Source organism: Gracilinanus agilis, chromosome 2, assembly GCF_016433145.1.
Source record: "Gracilinanus agilis isolate LMUSP501 chromosome 2, AgileGrace, whole genome shotgun sequence".
NCBI classification, from domain to species: Eukaryota; Metazoa; Chordata; class Mammalia; order Didelphimorphia; family Didelphidae; genus Gracilinanus; species Gracilinanus agilis.
The window spans coordinates 402,589,627-402,611,241 of NC_058131.1; the positions used below are offsets into that span (position 1 = coordinate 402,589,627).

General features: G+C 32.0%; 1 protein-coding gene across 1 annotated transcript in view; it reads right to left on the reverse strand.

Annotated features, from left to right (window-relative positions):
- Positions 1-21,615, reverse strand: part of ANKHD1 (ankyrin repeat and KH domain containing 1) — a 138,475-nt gene that overhangs the window by 38,431 nt on the left and 78,429 nt on the right. Inside the window, exons 14-20 of the mRNA XM_044659894.1 lie at positions 19,417-19,544; positions 19,031-19,174; positions 17,698-17,800; positions 7,139-7,891; positions 1,167-1,312; positions 894-1,005; positions 259-404 (exon numbers count right to left, since the gene is read on the reverse strand). Coding sequence (XP_044515829.1) covers positions 259-404; positions 894-1,005; positions 1,167-1,312; positions 7,139-7,891; positions 17,698-17,800; positions 19,031-19,174; positions 19,417-19,544 — 1,532 coding nt within the window. The remainder of the gene's footprint in view (positions 1-258; positions 405-893; positions 1,006-1,166; positions 1,313-7,138; positions 7,892-17,697; positions 17,801-19,030; positions 19,175-19,416; positions 19,545-21,615) is intronic.

Consider the following 21,615-nt stretch of genomic DNA (forward strand, 5'->3'; position numbering starts at 1 on the left):
TTAATATTGTGAGTCTTAACTGGAAGAATACCAGAAGCTTAGGATTTTGTAAATGAAGAAAAATTGATCTATAATTGTGGATTCTACTATGTAGCATTTCTCACAAACATAAAAAAAAATTAATATTTATCTCATTCCTTAACAGAAGAAATGAGAGACACATTTAAGAGTTTCTACTGCATGTTGCTAAAGTGACAAAAATATGCAATTTGTAAAGAAAGTAAAAAGAAGACAACAAAATATTAAAAACAACATTACCTCCTGACGCCCACCAGAGCATGCAAGTGAAAGTGGGGTATCCTTAGTGCGTTCAGACTGTGCTTCTATGTCTCCACCTTTATCTAAAAGGATTTCCACTACTCCAACATGTCCAGCAGTTGCTGCCAGAATCAGGGGGGTAAAACCTAAGACGAAAAGAATAATTATTTTCTGAGCACTTCCCATTAACTATTTTATTGTGCTCAATTTAGTGAAAATAAAGGCTAGTACATTCAGGAAAGAGAGGCATTATATAATAAATGAAAATGGCTTTGTTAATGACAAACACCCATCATCTGTTGCCTTACCTGCCCCTCAAAAAGCAATTCTAAATCTGTAAGACCTATCATAAGATTTACACTCGAAGAACCTATACTTTCCTGAGTACTATTCTTTGGATTAGATTTGGAGTAGGAAAATTGCAATTTGGTTCACTTCTTGCAAATTTGGTACAATAATTTTGAAAAGATGCTTACTGGGACCACAGAGGAGCTTAGATGTTCAGGGGTAAAATATTTCTGCTTAATTTCAAAAGTGAGATAAAACCTATTCAGCCAATTATTACTCGGGTGAAAATCTGGCTATTTTATTTTCTAAGAGCTGATAGGTACTAATTGCCAACATTTTTTTCTTACCTTTTTTGTCTCTGTGTTCAATTTTTGCATCTCGTGCAATTAATACAGACACAAGTTCTTCATGACCACCTGCACAGGCAAGTGTTAATGCAGTGTCATGATTACTCTCCGTCTAGGAAATTTAAAAGTAAAAAGATTAAATATTTCTTATGTGAAATATCTTTCAAAGAGAGAATATGTAATATTTGTGTGAAGAAAATTTTTTATAACTATGATTCTATTTCCCCAAACTGAAATCTCAGTACACAAATCTAAATAGAATAACCTACTTACATGGGCATCAATGTCAACTGAAGGATACATAGGGAGCATTGGCTGGGAAGCCACATTGCTTGGAGTCTGTGAACAGGGTTCAGGTGTAGGGGATTCTGTAGTGCGAGAGGAACTGCTGGACCCAGTGGGCACTCTGCTACTCACAGCTGAAAAACAATATACCAAAAATTTATTTTAAAAATAAACCTTTCAACATGATCAGCTTTGTAGATAACAACTTGTATATGATACATAAGTGCAATAATCGGCATTCAATGCCCTTGATTTTAATGAGGGTTGAAAAGAAATATTTCACTTAATTATAGTTATCAGCAGGTAAGTTCTCATTATGGTTCATTCTTTTTTAAAAAATATCATTTAGAAGAAAAACCAAGTTGGAATCGTTTTTATGTAATTAGCAAAATACCATTTTTATAATTTAAGACATTTAAAGGACTAAAAGAACACCATGGCTTAAAATCAAACTAATAAAAATTAATACAGGAACTTTCTGGGGTATCCTGGAATAATTCTATTATGTGAAGAATGAATCAATACAGTATCTAATCCATTTCTTTAATACTTAATTGCTTCCTTGTCACCTACTAAACTGGAATACAAAATATATGGAACTTTGTCACCAATTTAAAAGGTTCTATACCAGTTATTTTTAGGGGGTTCTTTTAAGTGTCATTGCTTCACTATATGGGAGGCACACGTTTATACTTCAGAATGAAGGTTCCGTTTGTAGCAAAATTTACTGGTGCCCATCATTTGTATAGTGAGGATATTATATTTGTCCTACCTACCTGAAAATTGTTGCCAAATTTGATAATGACCACATATTAAAATATCCTGGAAACTAAAAAACACTGTAGGAATCTAGAATATTTTTATAAATAGCTAAACAAGGTTTTAAAAATAATTAGTGAAATTTGCATTTTTATGCTATACTTCATAATATGAAGAAATGTTTTAAAAACTTACATTGAGACCTTTAGATGAATATTATAACGATACAGCAGCTATTCTACATATATTCTTTAGAAAAATTTTTTAGTAATTAGCACATATAAGCATTTGATAGCTCTGATTTTATAAGTGACTAGTATTTTAATGGCATTCTATATTTTGTTCCATTCTAGTTAAGAAATATCTTCTTTAGTAATAGGGAATATTTAAAATACCTCTGCAGAAAGTTTCAAAGGTCTACAAAAAAACTTAAAACTTCATTAAAGTACAGGTAACAACAAACATTTCAGAAATGTAAAAACTTGACATAAAATTTCTAAGTTTTTCTTTGTTCCTAGCTAAAAGTTGTCAGTAACAAATAACAAACCTCCCAAATTCAAGAGCAACAAAGGATTTAGCGACATATTAAAGTGGGAAGAGAGAAAAGTAGGAAGACTGACATTATAAACTCCATCCTTTGTGAACTTAAGGAAATTCTGGTAAGGCAAATATAGGGACAAAAAAAGTATCCCCTTAAAGCAGAACCATGATTAAAAAAAAAAAAACACGAAAAACTTACCCACTGAAATCTGATAAAATTAAATATTGAATATATTCACAAATACAAACTCATCTATGTTTGGCAAGTATCAAAGAGTCAGAGAGTACACTTATGGTAAGTTCCATGAAATTAAATCCAGTAGACCTCATTTTGTATTATAGTTAGTTATGTTCTGAAATGGTGGTTTGTGTAATAAATTGTGTTAAATACAATGTTTGCCTGAATGAAGCATTTCATTTAAAACCATCCTATTTCTCTACAACAAAAATGAAATAAAACCCATTACTGATTTATTTTTCTCAAGTTATACTTCTGTATATCAAGATTATACAAAGCAGGGTAAATGGCATTAGTCATTTGTTTTTAGTTTCCAATATTGTGCCATACATACTGGTCAATTAATGAATACAAATAAATTGGTGTAATAAATACTTTTAAAAAACCACTTCACATAAGAAACTTTTTTAAAAGTTGTCCCAAATGCCTTTAAATTACAAAAATCAATTCCACCCTATAATATTGCCTACATCATTTAAGTTCATTTCAAAATATATCCCTTATACATACTTAATTTTCTTTTATAAAAATGTGATATTATTGTTTTCAAAGCATTCTATGATCACCTAGTAGTTTCTTTAGCTTAAACGTTTTCAAATGAAATTACATTTGTAAAATGCTTAGCACATAGCATGACTACCACCTAGACACTTAAATGCTTGTTCTTTCCCCTTCCACCTTCCTCTTTGTGATTTTTGAAGGATCCTATCAACATGTGAAGCTTTTTTTGAAGACCACTCTCATTCTGCTTTTTAAAATAATTCATTAATTTATTACTTACATTTATCCTTTCCATTAAAAAATGTATTTATTTTGCCTTTGTAATATTTCTTGTCTATGTTAAAACTCTAACCCAGGTTGTTGTAAATAATGTGATGCTATAGCAGTCAAATACTTAAGCTGAGATACTTGTTACCAGCATGAAAAATGACCAAGGCATTCATGAAATGAACTTATATTCTTTATCATTTCCTCTTTTGGAAAAGGGTACTTAATTTACCTTTAATTTTTCATGTCAGCTGATCAAATGACAATGTAAAAAAATGTAAAAAACGAAGCATACAAATGGTCAATTACTATTACTCTAATAATGATTAACATTCAGAACTTAGCAGCTAACTGCTTTTGTAAGAGTAAAACTAATCACTGGGCAGCTAGGTAACACACAATGGATAGAGCAGCAGGCCTGGAGTCAGGAGAACCTGGGTTCAAATCTGGCCTCACACACATCCTAGCTGTGTGATCTAGGCAAGACACTTAACCTTAATTGCCCAGCCCTTGCCCTTCTGTCTTAAAATTGATACTAAGACAGTAAGTAGGGTTAAAAAAAAGAATAAAACTAATTACTCAAGTACAGCATATTACAAAAAGCAAGATGAGCTTATGAAAGTGGTATTTATTATACTAAAGACAATGAGGGATAATTTATAACTGAGGACTTTAATGAGTTCAGGGCAGGTAGGTAGCATAACAAATAGAGTGCCAGGTTTGGAGTTGGGAGGGCCTGGGTTCAAATCTGCAGATACTGCCTAGCTGTGTGATCCTAGGCAAGTCACTTAACTTCATTTGCCTAGTCGTTGCCCTTCTGTCTAGCTGTTACTAAGAAAGTAAAGATTTAAAAAAATAAAATTAATGAGTTCCTTAAAACTTCTCTTCAATTGTTCTGGAAGTTAAAAGATTCTGGTTTGAAAAGGTTGACACATCAAAGTGAGTGTTCCTATTTAATATTACCTTTTTCATTGACTCCCACACCAAATCACAAAAAAGTTTCAGAACAAGTTAAGTGTACTGGCAAAATTATATGTTTTCTGCTTGAAGTATCTGTTATGTTCAATTTGGGAAGTCAATGTGATTTCATTGGTACAGGGAACTCCCAAGGGAAGAAACACCTTCAACCAATGCAGAGCTACAAAATTGTTTTTTGATTTAGTTTTAAGATTTGCCTGGGCACTGAAAGACTAAGTGGACTTGCCTAGGGCACAATCAGAATGTGGCAGAGCCAGTATTGGAATGAAAGTACTTTCTGATTCAGAGGACATCTTCTCCATTAGGCCATGCTGCCTAAGGAACTCATGTTCCTTAGGCAGAAAAATTTAATGACTGTTATATATTACAATATTTGATTTTTATGTAATAAAAGTCATTTTTAAAAGTACTTACAGATGCTACAAAATTATTACAACAATACTGTACCACAGAGATGACACAATAGGTAGTCAGGTCTCAAATTATGACAACACCAATTTCTTTTATTAAATAAAATGGCCAAAGTAGTTTCATATATAAAAGCAATCATCAAATATCTAGTAAATTTACTTTCTAAGTCCTATTAATTTTAATTCATTATTCCAATAAAAATTTATTCAACTGAAATTAAAACCTTAATTTTAAAACCAATCCAAAATGCTAAGATGACTTGACATGTGATGAGGGATATTTAAAATATGAGTTAAACACCAAGATCCTTAAAATCACAGAGCCAGGAAGGATCTCAGAAGTAATCTAGCCTAACTTCCTTACTTTTTAGAAGAGGAAATTGAGGTCTAGGGAGATTAAATGACTTATTAAAGGTCACACAAGTGGTAAAAACAGAACTAGGATTCTAACCTAGGCCTTCTGACTGAAACCAAATCCAATAAATTTTCACTACATCTAACCTTAAGGAAATTCATTCTCTCTCTCTCTGACCCTCCTTTTTCTCCTCTCCAATCCCTCTCTCTCTTGCTACCCCCTCCCTCTATATTCCTCCTGTCATTGACTTTTTCCTCACCTCCTCCCTAAAGTGAACAGGAAATTTGTCACCTGAGGAACAACCTAGATTAAAGAGGCTGATTTTAAGATGATTATTTTTAATGACTGACTTTTCAAATAATAATTCAGGAAAACTTTCACATACAGAGGTATTATGATCTTTGTGAATGAGTGGAGTACCCACACCAAGGAAATCATAGCTCTTTAAAGTAATACTAACAATAGAACCTACTGTTTTAGAAGTATCATGCAATCCATCAGTTTTATTACTATCAACCACATTTCATTCATATTCCCCAAATTTGTTTTTGTCCAAATGAGAACTCAAAACTAACAATGAGATTTATTTGTATTCACCACTAAAATTTACAAAACTAATAACTCAGATTTGAGAGCTGGGTTAAAACCATATAACAACGAAAGGCTGAAGATCATACATCAATGTACTGCATTAACTGAAAGACCTTCACTGTTTTCTAAATCCCTTCAAGAAAAAAAGAACATATTCCTCATTTGCACATAACTCAAGGTGTCATAAGAAAACATGACAATCCTAAATGTCTACTTGTCAACAGCTTGCATTCAAAAGGGAAAAATTTCTAGTTTAAACAATCACAGTTTGGTAATGCTACTTAAAGATTAAAAAGGGTTGATCTTACAGAGAAGGGAAGAGAAACTACAATAAAGGGTTAGGGATTAGGAGGTGTGAAAGAGGGAAGAAAGGGAAAATGTTGGAATAAAGTTACCAAGACTGGCATGCTTCTAAGTATTATTTGATCTGGATCTCAATTCCTGAACTGATCTATTTGTATCACCCTAAAACCATTTTAGCTATTTTGGAACTAAGACTCTTGGAGATGGTCCTTTCACTAACTATCTTTACTAAAGGAAATAAATAATTGTCCTCTTTCCCCCTTGCTTCAAAGACAATAAAAAGTGAAGTAAACTTGTATAATTTGCTTACAGTTAAAACTTTCCTGATAATAACTGAGCAGAGAAATATACTTGTAGGTTGACAGCCCTTTCATAATAGTTTTGGGATATTTTTATTAAGACATTTAATAAAGGGGTACACCCAAGTCTTCAACTTATCACATTGTGACTCTTTAGTACTTTAATTTTTTAAACAGCCAAGCTCACAATAACTTATGTCAACAAAATCGAAAGCAATGTAACTAAAGATTGTGTTGTATTATGGACTCCAAACAAAAAAATATAAATAGTACACTAAAGTAACAGGTGGATAAGCATATAGTAATTTCCACAAAGACTATATATAGAGGAGTCCTTTTTAAAAAAATGGCTCATTCTCTGTGAGCTAAGATATCACACAAACAGGAGAGGCAATTATTAAGATAGTTGATATATTGAAGTCTCCAATAAAGGAACTTAGCAATGTTTATTTCTTCATTTTTGCAATTTGGCAAAAGAATAAGAAATTTTTAAAAAAAAATTTTTTTGTGTTAGTGTTATTAAACTTAACATTCCCTTCCAAAACTACACAAGTAAATGAGTAACTATACATATACTATTTCCAAACTGAAAAATATCAAGACTTGTATTTTTGGAGTGTGTGTGTAAAGAAGCTGAACACACACATTAAAGCAAAGAATTTTATATATATATATATACACACACATATATATAAATATAGATATATTTCTTAACCCACCTGCTATCAGGTCATCAAGAGTGTCGGTAAGCGTCTGTGCTGGAGTTGCAACCATTAGTCCATCTGGTTCTTGAACTAACAGTCCCTGCCCATGTCCAGCAATCTGTTGCTGTCCTACATTCTGCTGATTACCTAATGCTTTCTGAAGTTCAAGAGAATTTGTCCCATTATAACCTAAGTCACCAGAAAAGTTACACTGTGAAGATGGTAAAGGCTGGACAGGGACAAAATCAATTTGCTCTGCAGGGGGTGGAGACTGTTGCTCATCATCATCATCTTCCTCCTTAGCTAAAACTGCATCAACCTGAGGTAACACTGAAAAATTATCCTCTGGGATACTATCATCTCCTTCCCCTTCTGGAAAGACACCTCTGTGAGGGCACTGTTGCTGTGCTAGCGATGGGTCTGTCTGACCTTTGGTCTCCAAGTATTCTTTGGTAAATTGCTGCTGTGTTTTCATTTGCAATTGCCTTTCCACTTTCTGCAGTTCCTTCAGTATTTTCTTTTTCTTCTGGACTTGTTCTTCTCTGTTCTTTTTAAGTTCTTCTATCTTATCTTTGTTCAGAGGTTCACCTTGAATTAACTCCAATGATTTCAGTTGTGCTTTTTCAATAGCACTAATTCTCTGTCCCAGTTCATTCAGCTTGCCTTCAGTCTCCTCTACTATGCATTCCAAAGGCTGGTAGGGGTGAAAAGATGGCAGTAGATCCTGATCTGCTACCTGCAGGGAACTTGACTTCTGCTTGGATGTACCTAAGCACATGAAAAATGTTTGAAAAAGTGCCATGCTAAAAAAAAATTTGCCACCCCTTCCCCAAGACCTCCCCCACAAAAACCCTTATTAATGTTGTAGAATGTATGTAAAAAAAGTCATGTTAACATTAAATAGATTAATATCTACACTCATTTATAACATATGGTAAACTGGCAAGTGACCAATTTTGAGATCTGAATTTTAATACCTAATCCCTTAGGTAACAAATATTTTGAAAGTAATCTTAGACTGAATGATTCAAAGAGCATCAAATCTAAATCATTATCAGTCCTATTTTAGAAATTTGTCTAATGGGCTTAGCAAAACTGTTAAATATTTTAAAATAGCATCAATGTTGAACAGCGTTAATTGTTTTCTAAGAAGAGATAATAAAGGAAGATAGTACTACTTTGTGAGTACAGCTCTGGAGAGGGTTTCCAAGCTGTCAATATTTTTCTTCTTAAAGATGAAGCACATTGTGGTCATAATTTTTCATGCTTTATCCTTTCTAATATTTAAGTTTTTTCTTACTGTAACTTCCCTGGTTTCATGTACTATACATACTATACCATCCAACTCAGTATTCAAAGGGCAAGCAAAAGAAAACAATTCAAGAAGGAAGTAAGTCTTAATATTATTTTAGTGGGAAGACAAACTCATTCTGAAAGAGAACCACTGGTGTTCTGGCTATGAGAGACCCAGATAATATGCCTATATAGTTATTTAGATTTTATGAGTAGTGTTCAAACAAGTGAAATTTGCTCTTTTAGGGATTAGACTTTTTTTTTTTTTTAGGTCAATTCCTCACCTTCCTCCCCCTTTCCTTTTTTTCCCTATTATGTCTATTTAGCTGTTAAAAAATTAGGAATCCTATCATTAAAATATAAAATAGAAAACACTATACTTTTAGACTATAATACAAAGCAAAAAGCAAATTTGGAAGTGAATTTAAAAGTCTTATTTAGAAAGGATAGGCCAAAAATAGTTGATGGTTTATCTGATTTGAGGCCAGTGTGCCTCATTGCCCCCACTAATATAGTAAATTTAAAAATTAGAAGCAATAAATATTCAAACTACTCTCAATAGTTATTAGATCCAAAGGAAAAAAATAAGCTATGAGGGAAGCATTAATACACCTTGAACATTAACAAATGATGAGGCTTTTGAAGAAAAGAAGTGGGAATTCAACTGTTTTCTTACTAAAGAAATTCAAACTCTAGAGAGTTATATAGATATAACCCAGTATCTAAAACTTTGTCCTTTGTACAGTAGTTCTTATGTGGCACTCATCCTACCTTTCTCAATATCAATGCAACTACTTTAAGGAGCTTAATTTTAAATGAAAAATAACCTTCAGAAAAACAAATTATTACCTACATTCAATTTTGTATTGTCAGTTGAACACAGCAATAAATGAAAACTTCTTGAATAACAGCAAAATGTGAAATGTTATATTTGTGAAACTTTTTTTTTGTTTTTTCTATTACTACTCTAAGATTCCAAAGACGTATATACATAATTTAATGTATTTGTTCACAGTATTACTTTTGAGTTTGGAAGTCCAGGAGACTGACAATTAAAAAGACCTGAAAAGGAGTGAATTTAAGATATAACCTGTAGTATCAAAATCCAATAATGGAGCAGGAAAATTTTAGTCACATAAGGCATTTACATTCATCAGTGAGTTTGGAAATTCATCAAAGTATGAGTGTTTCTGTAGTCATTTAATATTTTCAAAATGATTTTGTATAGTTGCAATATAATTCTGATTTTATGAATAAAGAATGATGGAAAACTGGTAGTAATGATAATCCATTTTAAGTCCTAGAACTTTGAGGTCAATGACAAGTCGGAATGGCACCCTTAATCTTGCTAATGCAAATTCATTCAAGAAGCTTAAAATAAAAGATAATGAAAACCGACCCTTCTGAGTGGCTAGAACTGAGTATACAAAACAAGAAAAAGCAAGGGATATATCTAACCTGAGGTAAACAAGATGAACTCTAAGAACCTCCTATCAAATCTGAACAGGTACTATTATTTCCATGTGAGTATAACCATATACAGGTTTAATAGATTTTCCCAAAATTTGCCATGAAAATGGTAGGTAACAAGAAGTTGCAATACATACTAGCAGTCTTGTTATACATACACTTATTCGGTAGTATGATTACCTTTTCTATCTAAAAACAACTTTCTTTCTAAAAAAAAGATTTTGAATTTAGATGTTTTTGGAAGTCAGTGAAAAGTGCCAGCTCATTCCATTGTAAAAAGATGGATACAATTTATTGTTTTTAAGAATTGTTTAAATTGCATTCAACAAAAGCAGTTGTATGAGCATGCTCAAACCAAAACACTACAGATTTGGACCAGATATCATTGCCAATTCAAATCTTTTGTTTTCAGGATATAAGATTCAGTCAACTGAAATTAGGAAGAGTTCATGTGACTTCTCTATGCTCTGAAGCACCAACCAATACACAGGAATATAAACATCTATTTTCCGGGGACACAGGCCAACTGAAGGTGACATAAGCTTCTGATTGGCGACTAAATCTTGACTTATACAAATTAAGGTTTTGGTAACTATTATGCAAGAATTACTTGTAAAACACCAGCAAACAATGAGGGCCTTATTTTCTCTCTCTCTCTCTCTCTCTCTCTCTCTCTCTCTCTCTATATATATATATATATATATATATATATATTCTGTATATTATATATACATGTATTCTACATATACATATATAATTGTTAATTGCAAATAAATTTAGTCTTCAGGTATTAATTGGTAATATCATTTGGGAATGCAGTTAAGGCAGGTTCAATGCTGGTGACATCTTTCCCAATGCTTTTCCCCTTTTACATTGTTTTTTTCCTGGTATCTTTTTTATACTGAACTTAATATTTATATATTTATTTTTCTTCCACTTCCTCTTTCATCTACTATTTTTTATTTCCAAACTTCAAAGCAATCATGATTCAATAATGTGGCTACTCCTTCCACTTATATACACTGTAAACCCTTCATACTTTAACAAGCTGTTCTTTCTTGAGCTGCTGTGTAGCCTAATAAAAATTACTATCTGGTGGCCACTTTTCAATGACGTCCCCCTACATTTTCAGCTAGGCTGGTTCTGGAGACATAGTCTGTCTTCATAATCTTACTCTACAATAGGGAAAAAGTCCATGGGTTTGAGATACAATTTGTCAGTAGCAAATTAAAAGATCAAGGCAGATTAAGAACACTGTGCTTTGGTCTTTTGGGAAGTATTCTTGAAGGAAAAAATCCTTTTTTGAAAAGTAGGTTTAGCACTAAATTATTTCAAGTGACAAAAACTTAAGTTTGCTTTTTTTATTATCCAAAATCACATTCATAAATAACAAAATATTTACTATTAACATAAGAACTATACAAGTCTTGTGACAGTTCAGATTAATCTTGAATTATAACTAGATAGTTTAATTTCCTAAGAACAAATATCATAAACAAATATGATGAAAATATCTCTTTACAGAGTTCAAGAGCAAATCTTTCACACACTCAATCATATAAGGTAACATGCCTTAAACTTAATATTTTACGTTTATGGAAGTGGTTTCACTCGGTCCATTTCTGTTAGCTCCCATAATGCCATACTCTTTCTTAGTCCTGGACTTTATATACCTTGTTTATCTAGGCCTGGAGCCTATATATAATTACATTAAAAAAATATTTTAAATGAGGAAGCCAAATCCCATTCATTCTTATATTTTGGTGAATGATTGATTCTGATAGCAAAAGTACTTGCAATGGACAAAATTAAGTTTGTTCCTTTCTACTAATGGGAAAAAAGTAACTTCATTTTGAGGCCTCCTACATGAAACTCAATGCCAAAGAATATGAGTATTAGGATTTGGAAGGCAAAAAAACTTTAGGGAACTTAGCAACATCTTTCTAACAATCTTACTGAGTCTTTAAGGGAGTTTGGTAATCCTCATACATAATATACAAGTACATCTATGTAGTGCTTACTGGGTAATAAAATTAACCTACAGTTAGTAAAAATAGACAGCTCTAAAAATTTCTGCACTAAGCATGTCATTTTCAGTTCATGTTTAAACAGTAGTTTTGATTCTGAATTCCCTGACAGATATAAACAAGTTTTCAGTCTTCAAAAAACCAACAGAGGACAGCTGTGATTAAATGCTAAATCATTAGTTACTAAAGATTTGGTAAAAAGAAATGAAAGAAGGATTCAATTGGAGGAAGAAGTGGGGAAAAAAGAGGACCTGAGAAGACTTAATATGAAATATCTATGCAAGAATAGTGAGAAAAGAAATAATTGATCATTTCATGGATAATACAAAAGTCTTTATCAGATAGCTGGATAAATAAGTATGAAAAACATTATTTGAAAGCATGATTCCTGAAATAGAAAGGCAAATGGGGGACCCTGGAAGATGAGATAAATACCAGGAATTTATGAACTTGACTAAAATGAGGGAGGGGAAGGAGGAAGCAGATAAAAGAGATACTTCATCATTTGAAGTAAACTTCCTTTGAGAAACTTTGGGAAGGAGGTAATAAAAGTGGAATATTTTAAAATATAGAAGACTGAGAGAAAACGATTTTACTAAGAAAAAAATTATAAATCTCTAAATCATTAAGGATATATATGGTTAGCTTTTTTGAATGTGCAATGTATTCCCATCATGTATTTTTTTTTGATAATACATTTCCCTATGGTACATTTACATATATGAATGTATGTGACAGAATAACTGCAATGTAATGTCAAAAGAAGCGCTGTTTTGTTCAAGAATTGATTATTGTGCTTGTACCTACCCTTAGATATTAGGATCTAGAAAATATACTTTCTCTGGCTAAGTGACTTACAAAGAACATTTGGGGAAGACTATTTTACTTCATTTTACTTTCAACTCAGCAGTGATACTTCCCATTAAAAAAAGTGATTCAATGAGTAGCAAAAATTAGATTATCTCTATGTACATCAGTTTTTTTACAACAGGGGTCAATTCTTTACTTTTAAAGCATCCTAATGCGCTTTTGTATGCATTTCCAAATATACTTAGAAGATTTTTCCATTTATTTGTATTTTCACCCTGGTGACTGTTCCCATATGTTTTACTTAACAGCAATGGTTGTCCTAGCTAATTAGTAACTATAGAATCATCCTATTCCGTTGCAATCAGATTTTAGAGCTAGGAAGGGCCTAAAAGTTATTTAAAGTTCAAAACCCTTTCTACTGATGAGGAATTGAGGCCTTGACATATGAAGATATTAGTATCTTGTTCAAGATCATAAAGAAGGCATAGCAAGGATCTGAATTCTGATACTCTTGACTCCAAATGTAATTTTCTTTCCCTTATCCTGTACTACATGTTAAATAGTTATAAAACAGAGGAATTTCATTCAATGTATATACTCTAAAAACAGTCAACTAACAATGAATAGAGTCCCATATATATATATATATTTCATCTGCAACTTATTACTTGAGTAAAAAGCTTCTTTTTTGAACATTTTTATTATTGTAGTTTTCAAGTGGAAAATTTCAAATTAATGGGAAAAAATGGTGAAAAATACTATACACAACAAACTGAGAAATTAAGTTAAATCTTGTTAAGTTTTTTATTCTAATTGCTGAAATCTACATGCCATCGGGATTATTTTTCCTTGTTTGTATGTTTCCCCNTATATATTCTGTATATTATATATACATGTATTCTACATATACATATAATTGTTAATTGCAAATAAATTTAGTCTTCAGGTATTAATTGGTAATATCATTTGGGAATGCAGTTAAGGCAGGTTCAATGCTGGTGACATCTTTCCCAATGCTTTTCCCCTTTTACATTGTTTTTTTCCTGGTATCTTTTTTATACTGAACTTAATATTTATATATTTATTTTTCTTCCACTTCCTCTTTCATCTACTATTTTTTATTTCCAAACTTCAAAGCAATCATGATTCAATAATGTGGCTACTCCTTCCACTTATATACACTGTAAACCCTTCATACTTTAACAAGCTGTTCTTTCTTGAGCTGCTGTGTAGCCTAATAAAAATTACTATCTGGTGGCCACTTTTCAATGACGTCCCCCTACATTTTCAGCTAGGCTGGTTCTGGAGACATAGTCTGTCTTCATAATCTTACTCTACAATAGGGAAAAAGTCCATGGGTTTGAGATACAATTTGTCAGTAGCAAATTAAAAGATCAAGGCAGATTAAGAACACTGTGCTTTGGTCTTTTGGGAAGTATTCTTGAAGGAAAAAATCCTTTTTTGAAAAGTAGGTTTAGCACTAAATTATTTCAAGTGACAAAAACTTAAGTTTGCTTTTTTTATTATCCAAAATCACATTCATAAATAACAAAATATTTACTATTAACATAAGAACTATACAAGTCTTGTGACAGTTCAGATTAATCTTGAATTATAACTAGATAGTTTAATTTCCTAAGAACAAATATCATAAACAAATATGATGAAAATATCTCTTTACAGAGTTCAAGAGCAAATCTTTCACACACTCAATCATATAAGGTAACATGCCTTAAACTTAATATTTTACGTTTATGGAAGTGGTTTCACTCGGTCCATTTCTGTTAGCTCCCATAATGCCATACTCTTTCTTAGTCCTGGACTTTATATACCTTGTTTATCTAGGCCTGGAGCCTATATATAATTACATTAAAAAAATATTTTAAATGAGGAAGCCAAATCCCATTCATTCTTATATTTTGGTGAATGATTGATTCTGATAGCAAAAGTACTTGCAATGGACAAAATTAAGTTTGTTCCTTTCTACTAATGGGAAAAAAGTAACTTCATTTTGAGGCCTCCTACATGAAACTCAATGCCAAAGAATATGAGTATTAGGATTTGGAAGGCAAAAAAACTTTAGGGAACTTAGCAACATCTTTCTAACAATCTTACTGAGTCTTTAAGGGAGTTTGGTAATCCTCATACATAATATACAAGTACATCTATGTAGTGCTTACTGGGTAATAAAATTAACCTACAGTTAGTAAAAATAGACAGCTCTAAAAATTTCTGCACTAAGCATGTCATTTTCAGTTCATGTTTAAACAGTAGTTTTGATTCTGAATTCCCTGACAGATATAAACAAGTTTTCAGTCTTCAAAAAACCAACAGAGGACAGCTGTGATTAAATGCTAAATCATTAGTTACTAAAGATTTGGTAAAAAGAAATGAAAGAAGGATTCAATTGGAGGAAGAAGTGGGGAAAAAAGAGGACCTGAGAAGACTTAATATGAAATATCTATGCAAGAATAGTGAGAAAAGAAATAATTGATCATTTCATGGATAATACAAAAGTCTTTATCAGATAGCTGGATAAATAAGTATGAAAAACATTATTTGAAAGCATGATTCCTGAAATAGAAAGGCAAATGGGGGACCCTGGAAGATGAGATAAATACCAGGAATTTATGAACTTGACTAAAATGAGGGAGGGGAAGGAGGAAGCAGATAAAAGAGATACTTCATCATTTGAAGTAAACTTCCTTTGAGAAACTTTGGGAAGGAGGTAATAAAAGTGGAATATTTTAAAATATAGAAGACTGAGAGAAAACGATTTTACTAAGAAAAAAATTATAAATCTCTAAATCATTAAGGATATATATGGTTAGCTTTTTTGAATGTGCAATGTATTCCCATCATGTATTTTTTTTTGATAATACATTTCCCTATGGTACATTTACATATATGAATGTATGTGACAGAATAACTGCAATGTAATGTCAAAAGAAGCGCTGTTTTGTTCAAGAATTGATTATTGTGCTTGTACCTACCCTTAGATATTAGGATCTAGAAAATATACTTTCTCTGGCTAAGTGACTTACAAAGAACATTTGGGGAAGACTATTTTACTTCATTTTACTTTCAACTCAGCAGTGATACTTCCCATTAAAAAAAGTGATTCAATGAGTAGCAAAAATTAGATTATCTCTATGTACATCAGTTTTTTTACAACAGGGGTCAATTCTTTACTTTTAAAGCATCCTAATGCGCTTTTGTATGCATTTCCAAATATACTTAGAAGATTTTTCCATTTATTTGTATTTTCACCCTGGTGACTGTTCCCATATGTTTTACTTAACAGCAATGGTTGTCCTAGCTAATTAGTAACTATAGAATCATCCTATTCCGTTGCAATCAGATTTTAGAGCTAGGAAGGGCCTAAAAGTTATTTAAAGTTCAAAACCCTTTCTACTGATGAGGAATTGAGGCCTTGACATATGAAGATATTAGTATCTTGTTCAAGATCATAAAGAAGGCATAGCAAGGATCTGAATTCTGATACTCTTGACTCCAAATGTAATTTTCTTTCCCTTATCCTGTACTACATGTTAAATAGTTATAAAACAGAGGAATTTCATTCAATGTATATACTCTAAAAACAGTCAACTAACAATGAATAGAGTCCCATATATATATATATATTTCATCTGCAACTTATTACTTGAGTAAAAAGCTTCTTTTTTGAACATTTTTATTATTGTAGTTTTCAAGTGGAAAATTTCAAATTAATGGGAAAAAATGGTGAAAAATACTATACACAACAAACTGAGAAATTAAGTTAAATCTTGTTAAGTTTTTTATTCTAATTGCTGAAATCTACATGCCATCGGGATTATTTTTCCTTGTTTGTATGTTTCCCCATATTTATTTTTCTGCTTAAGAAATTAGGGTAACATTAGGATGTTCAGATCTATTCATAAAGCATAAAATTATTTCACATTTTAGTCTATATCCAGATATTACCGAAAATATCCTTATACAAGATCATGATTTTTTTCCTAGTTTGAAGTATCCTAAAATGTTACCACTTTTCCATATTTCAGAAAAGACTCTCATATTTAAAAAATGTTTTACTGATGCTTTTTTTTTTAACATTACTGCTACCTTCCAATGAGATTCTCTAAAAGAACTTTCCCTTATATCAAGTAAGTACAGTCAACATATATACAGATAAATATTGGAAAGTCTAAATTTATACATATGGAGCAAAATGCTACAGAAAACAAATGTTATACCCCATAAGTATGTGTCCCTTAAATATTTTACAGAACTTTACCTCTTGATATTTAATTGGACTTGTTCTAGATTTACATATCAATGGAGGTTACATCATCATTTCATATCTTGGAAGAAGTAATCTCAAATTTATCATTTGTAAGTGAATTCATATTAAGAAATGTTAAAATATTAAGGATGTGCAAATCAATAGTGCATTTTTGTTCACCGTTTTACATGTGATTAACTAAAAAATTACAGGTGGAAAAAATACTGAATAAATCTTGATATAATCAACTAAGCGTGGTTTAACTCATTTATACTTAATATCCAACTAAGTTTGGCAGTTACATACTAGACAAAATTACTTTTCCTGGCACTATGTCCCCCACCCCCCATCCATTCTACTATTTTTCTTCATTTTTTTTTGGCCCAAATGGAGGAAATGAAGGAAGAGGAACTCCTAATAGCAATGCCGAAATGCAAACTGTTCTGAAACTTAAAAGAGTATTAGAGTTCTATGGGTCACTGAAAAATCAAATGATTTGCCAAAAGTCATGCAGCCAATATGTAACAGAAGTAGGACTAGAATCCAGGTCTTCCAGACACCTAGACAGGTTCTCTATTCACCACATTAAGCTGATTCTAATTGCTGAATAGTAATGGAAATTAAAACATTATCTGAGTTTCTTATAGTTCATCAGTAAGTTATATGACAAAATTTTATTATTTTGGAGAAAATTTTCAAATACTAACCTTTCTGTACTCCCAAGAGTGTTGGGGAGCTATCTTGAGGAGCTCTGTCAGGTTCTTGGGGAGGTACAACCATGGCAAGTGCATGCACTGGTACACGTGGAACCTAAAAAGTCAACTCAGAAAAAACTTATCTCAGTTTGGATAACAGAGAAGTACAAATTTATATGTTCACAATGACACAAGAATCTTTCTTCACTTTAGGTTCATTTCACATATTAAATTTTAAAAATTTCCTTAAGAAGTTAACCCCAAAGATGAATGATTCCATAGAATGTTTTATAAGCATATATTATCCTTATTCCTCTATGGGCTTCATATATCACAAAGCAACCTAACTCCCCACAAAATCAAATACTTTTTGTGTATGAATGTGCACACACACTCACCCCCCCCCAACCCCAACATATGTGCTCTGACTGGTTCAACTTTCAGTTAGGAACATGTCATATATGCATTGCTTAACTTACCCATAGTCAATTTCTATCAAAATCAACTTGAAATATTTTCTCATTTTTGATATTTTAGTGTTAAAAAATATTTGTGTATAAAAAGGATTCATTAGTTTCTGTATATTTCCTTCCATTTTGTGGAATAGCCTTTAACAGCTACTGGGAACTATTTTAATGGTGTTTCTATTACAGCTAATCAAGATAACTGCACTTAATAGATGGGCAAATGTGGACATCACCTGGATAACTAATACTTCTGAAATATATATATAAAGACTGTCTACGTGTCCTGGCTGTTAATGAAAAAAGTTTCCTTCCTGGCAATTTGGCTTTAGGTGCAATCAAATTGTTGATACAAATCAGGAAAACTGACTTCAATATGACAAACTCTTTTCAAATTAAGAAAACACTTGTCATTCTCAATATAAATATTTTCTCTACCATTTATATTTTCCCCCAAAGAATTTTATTTTGAATAAAAAATCTATTTCAGTTAATAAAAAAAGTTGAGAAACAAACAAAATGATATCAACCTGTCAAATATCATTTTACTAAGGAAGTACTACTTAGAAGGAATGAAAGTAATATTCTTTCCTTTTGCCATAGACTAAGACACTGGATTGTATGTATTTTTTTTAAACCCTTAACTTCTGTTTATTGGCTCATAGATGGAAGAGTGGTAAGGGTGGGCAATGGGGCCCAAGTGACTTGCCCAGGGTCACACAGCTGGGAAGTGTCTGAGGCCGGATTTGAACCTAGGACCTTCCGCCTCTAGGCCTGTGTATGTATTTCAACACAACAGCAAAACCACATTCTTTATGCTCAAAATAAACTAAATTTTAAGAATGTTTATATTCTCAATTAAATTTCCTTTTATAATTTACCTGAGATTGATCCTGAGAAGGTGGGGTAAGCTGAGACATGTCTGTGGCAGGAACTGAGAGAATGTTGTTTGGATAATCAAGCAAATAAGAAACAACATTGGTATGACCACCTTTTGCAGCTTCAATGAGCATTGTTGAGCCATCCTAAGAAGAAAATTAACATCAAAATTAATTTAGTATGTGTATTTAAGCCCAAATCTGAAAGTTACAGCATCAAAGATTAATTAAATTATTGCTATGTATTTGGCATTGCAGAATCATAGTCTTTAGAACCAGGACTTCTCAAACATTAGGATTAATTAATTTATTCTACAAGAATTTATTAAGCATTTGCATATTTCTAGTACTTAGTAGAGTAGAATCTATATAAATATAAAACAGAATACCTTTAGTCGATGAGTAGGGTCAGCTCCATGGGCCAGCAGTAGTTCAACAACTGCCAGATGGCCTCCTGCACATGCCAGTGATACTACTGTGTGGTCATTATTAGCTGTAGCTCTATTCACATTAGCACCTATGTGAAAAGAAGAAAATATTAATTTTTCTAAAATCACAAAGTTTAAAAAGAAATATAAATCAGGATAGCTCAAAGAAAACAACATTCACAAAACTGAATATATACAGGACCAAAAATTTGTCAAAATGCATTAGTATAAATCAATCCTATACATAAAGATGGCATCTTGGTTTGGAGTTCTCAAAATAATCAGTAAACATTTTTAGGTTACTACTAGATGATAAAGATTTAATTAAGCCCCAGAAGCAAGTAATAATAGGAAGCAAACAATAAGAATTATAGCAGCAAGAATAGAAAAAATTTAATGAGCAACATAATTTTTTTACAATAAACAGTTTAAATACTCTAGTGACTAAGAAAATTAAAAAAAAAAACACCCTCAAATGTTTAAACATATTTTTTATACTGAGATGTTGAATAGTCTTGTATAATGAAACAAAAAAAGAAGAGCTCAAAGTAAAAATGTGTTGAAATCATTTAGCAGCCACTAGCTTTGCAAAGAATTTCAGTTTTCTTTAATGACTCTTTTAAACACCACTTTTTGGACTATGAAGAAAAGCAACTGTGTTACACACACACACACACACACACACACACACACACACACACACACACACACACACACAATNNNNACACACACACACACACACACACACACACACACACACACACACACACACACTAAAGAAAAGCAACTGTGTTACACACACACACACACACACACACACACACACAACCTAAAAACAAAACAAATATGTGTACCTATGTTCTATTATCCTTCTACTTCAAATGATTTTCAATATAACTTTCTACACATCCTAGATTAAAATGCTCACAAAAAAATTCAGAATAGTTTTTTTTACTTTTTAAGAAACGGCAATAATAAAAACAATATTCTTATGTTTCTAAATGTAAGCATGCTAATTTCATACCTTTACCATGTGGCAAAAGAGTATTACCTGGCCAGGCAATGCTATTCTCACTAGAACATCAATCCCTTAGTTACACACGCACAAGATACTATTTTTACTAGTTATTAAGTGCAAGTATTTTTACTAAGTAAATTTCAATATTAGTAGTAAAGTTTAGAAGTTGTTATAGAACAAGGCTACAAACAACTTTATCCCACTCTTCATAACTACAGCAGGTACACAGACAGAGCTACTTGGGATCTCATCAGTTGTCTTCTTCAATGAAGAGCCACACATAATTTTGCTTTACTCAAAATTCTTTGTGGTAGGACAATGGAGCTTTTATAGACCTATGTTACTTAACCTAGTAGATGGAGGTTCTTAAAATGGACATAAAATCTACATGCAAATTGTATAAATGTAGCTATATCTACTTTTAGAAAAGACTAAATATAGGTAAAATTTAAGAATCTTAAAACTATATTACAAATTATCTTGATACCAGAGCAGAAGTCACAACTACCTTTTAGAATTTTAGAAACAATCACCAATGTTTTTTTACCTTTGCTAATAAGAAATTGTACAGTACACAAATGACCAGCTCGGGCAGCTTTCATTAAAGGAGTTCTCCCACCTTCAGATTCATGTTCCTGTTATAATAAAAAGAATCATGTATCAGTGAAAGCTATCAAAAGTCTTTATTAAATATACAGTATCTGTTCAAGTTTTCTAAGTACAGAGAAATATATCAAGTACAGCTAGATCTTTAAGCAAAAGATATTTTTTAAGTCATCTGGCAATTATCTACCTGATTCCTCCTCAACCCAGAAAACAAATAGAAGTAAATGAAGTACAAAGTAGAAGACAGTATAACATTTTAACAGAAATCTCAACTTTACCTATCAAGAAATATACATGGGGGTGAGGGTGGGGGGTGGAGACTGCTAGATAGCTCAGTGGATTGAGAATCAGGCCCAGAGACAGGAGGTCCTGGGTTCAAATCTGTCCCCAGACACGTCTTAGCTGTATGACCTGGGCAAGTCACTTAACCCCCATTGCCTAGCCCTTACCACTCTTCTGCCTTGGGACCAATTCACACTATTGATTCCAATATGGAAGGTAAGGGTTTAAATAAATAAATAAATATATATATATAT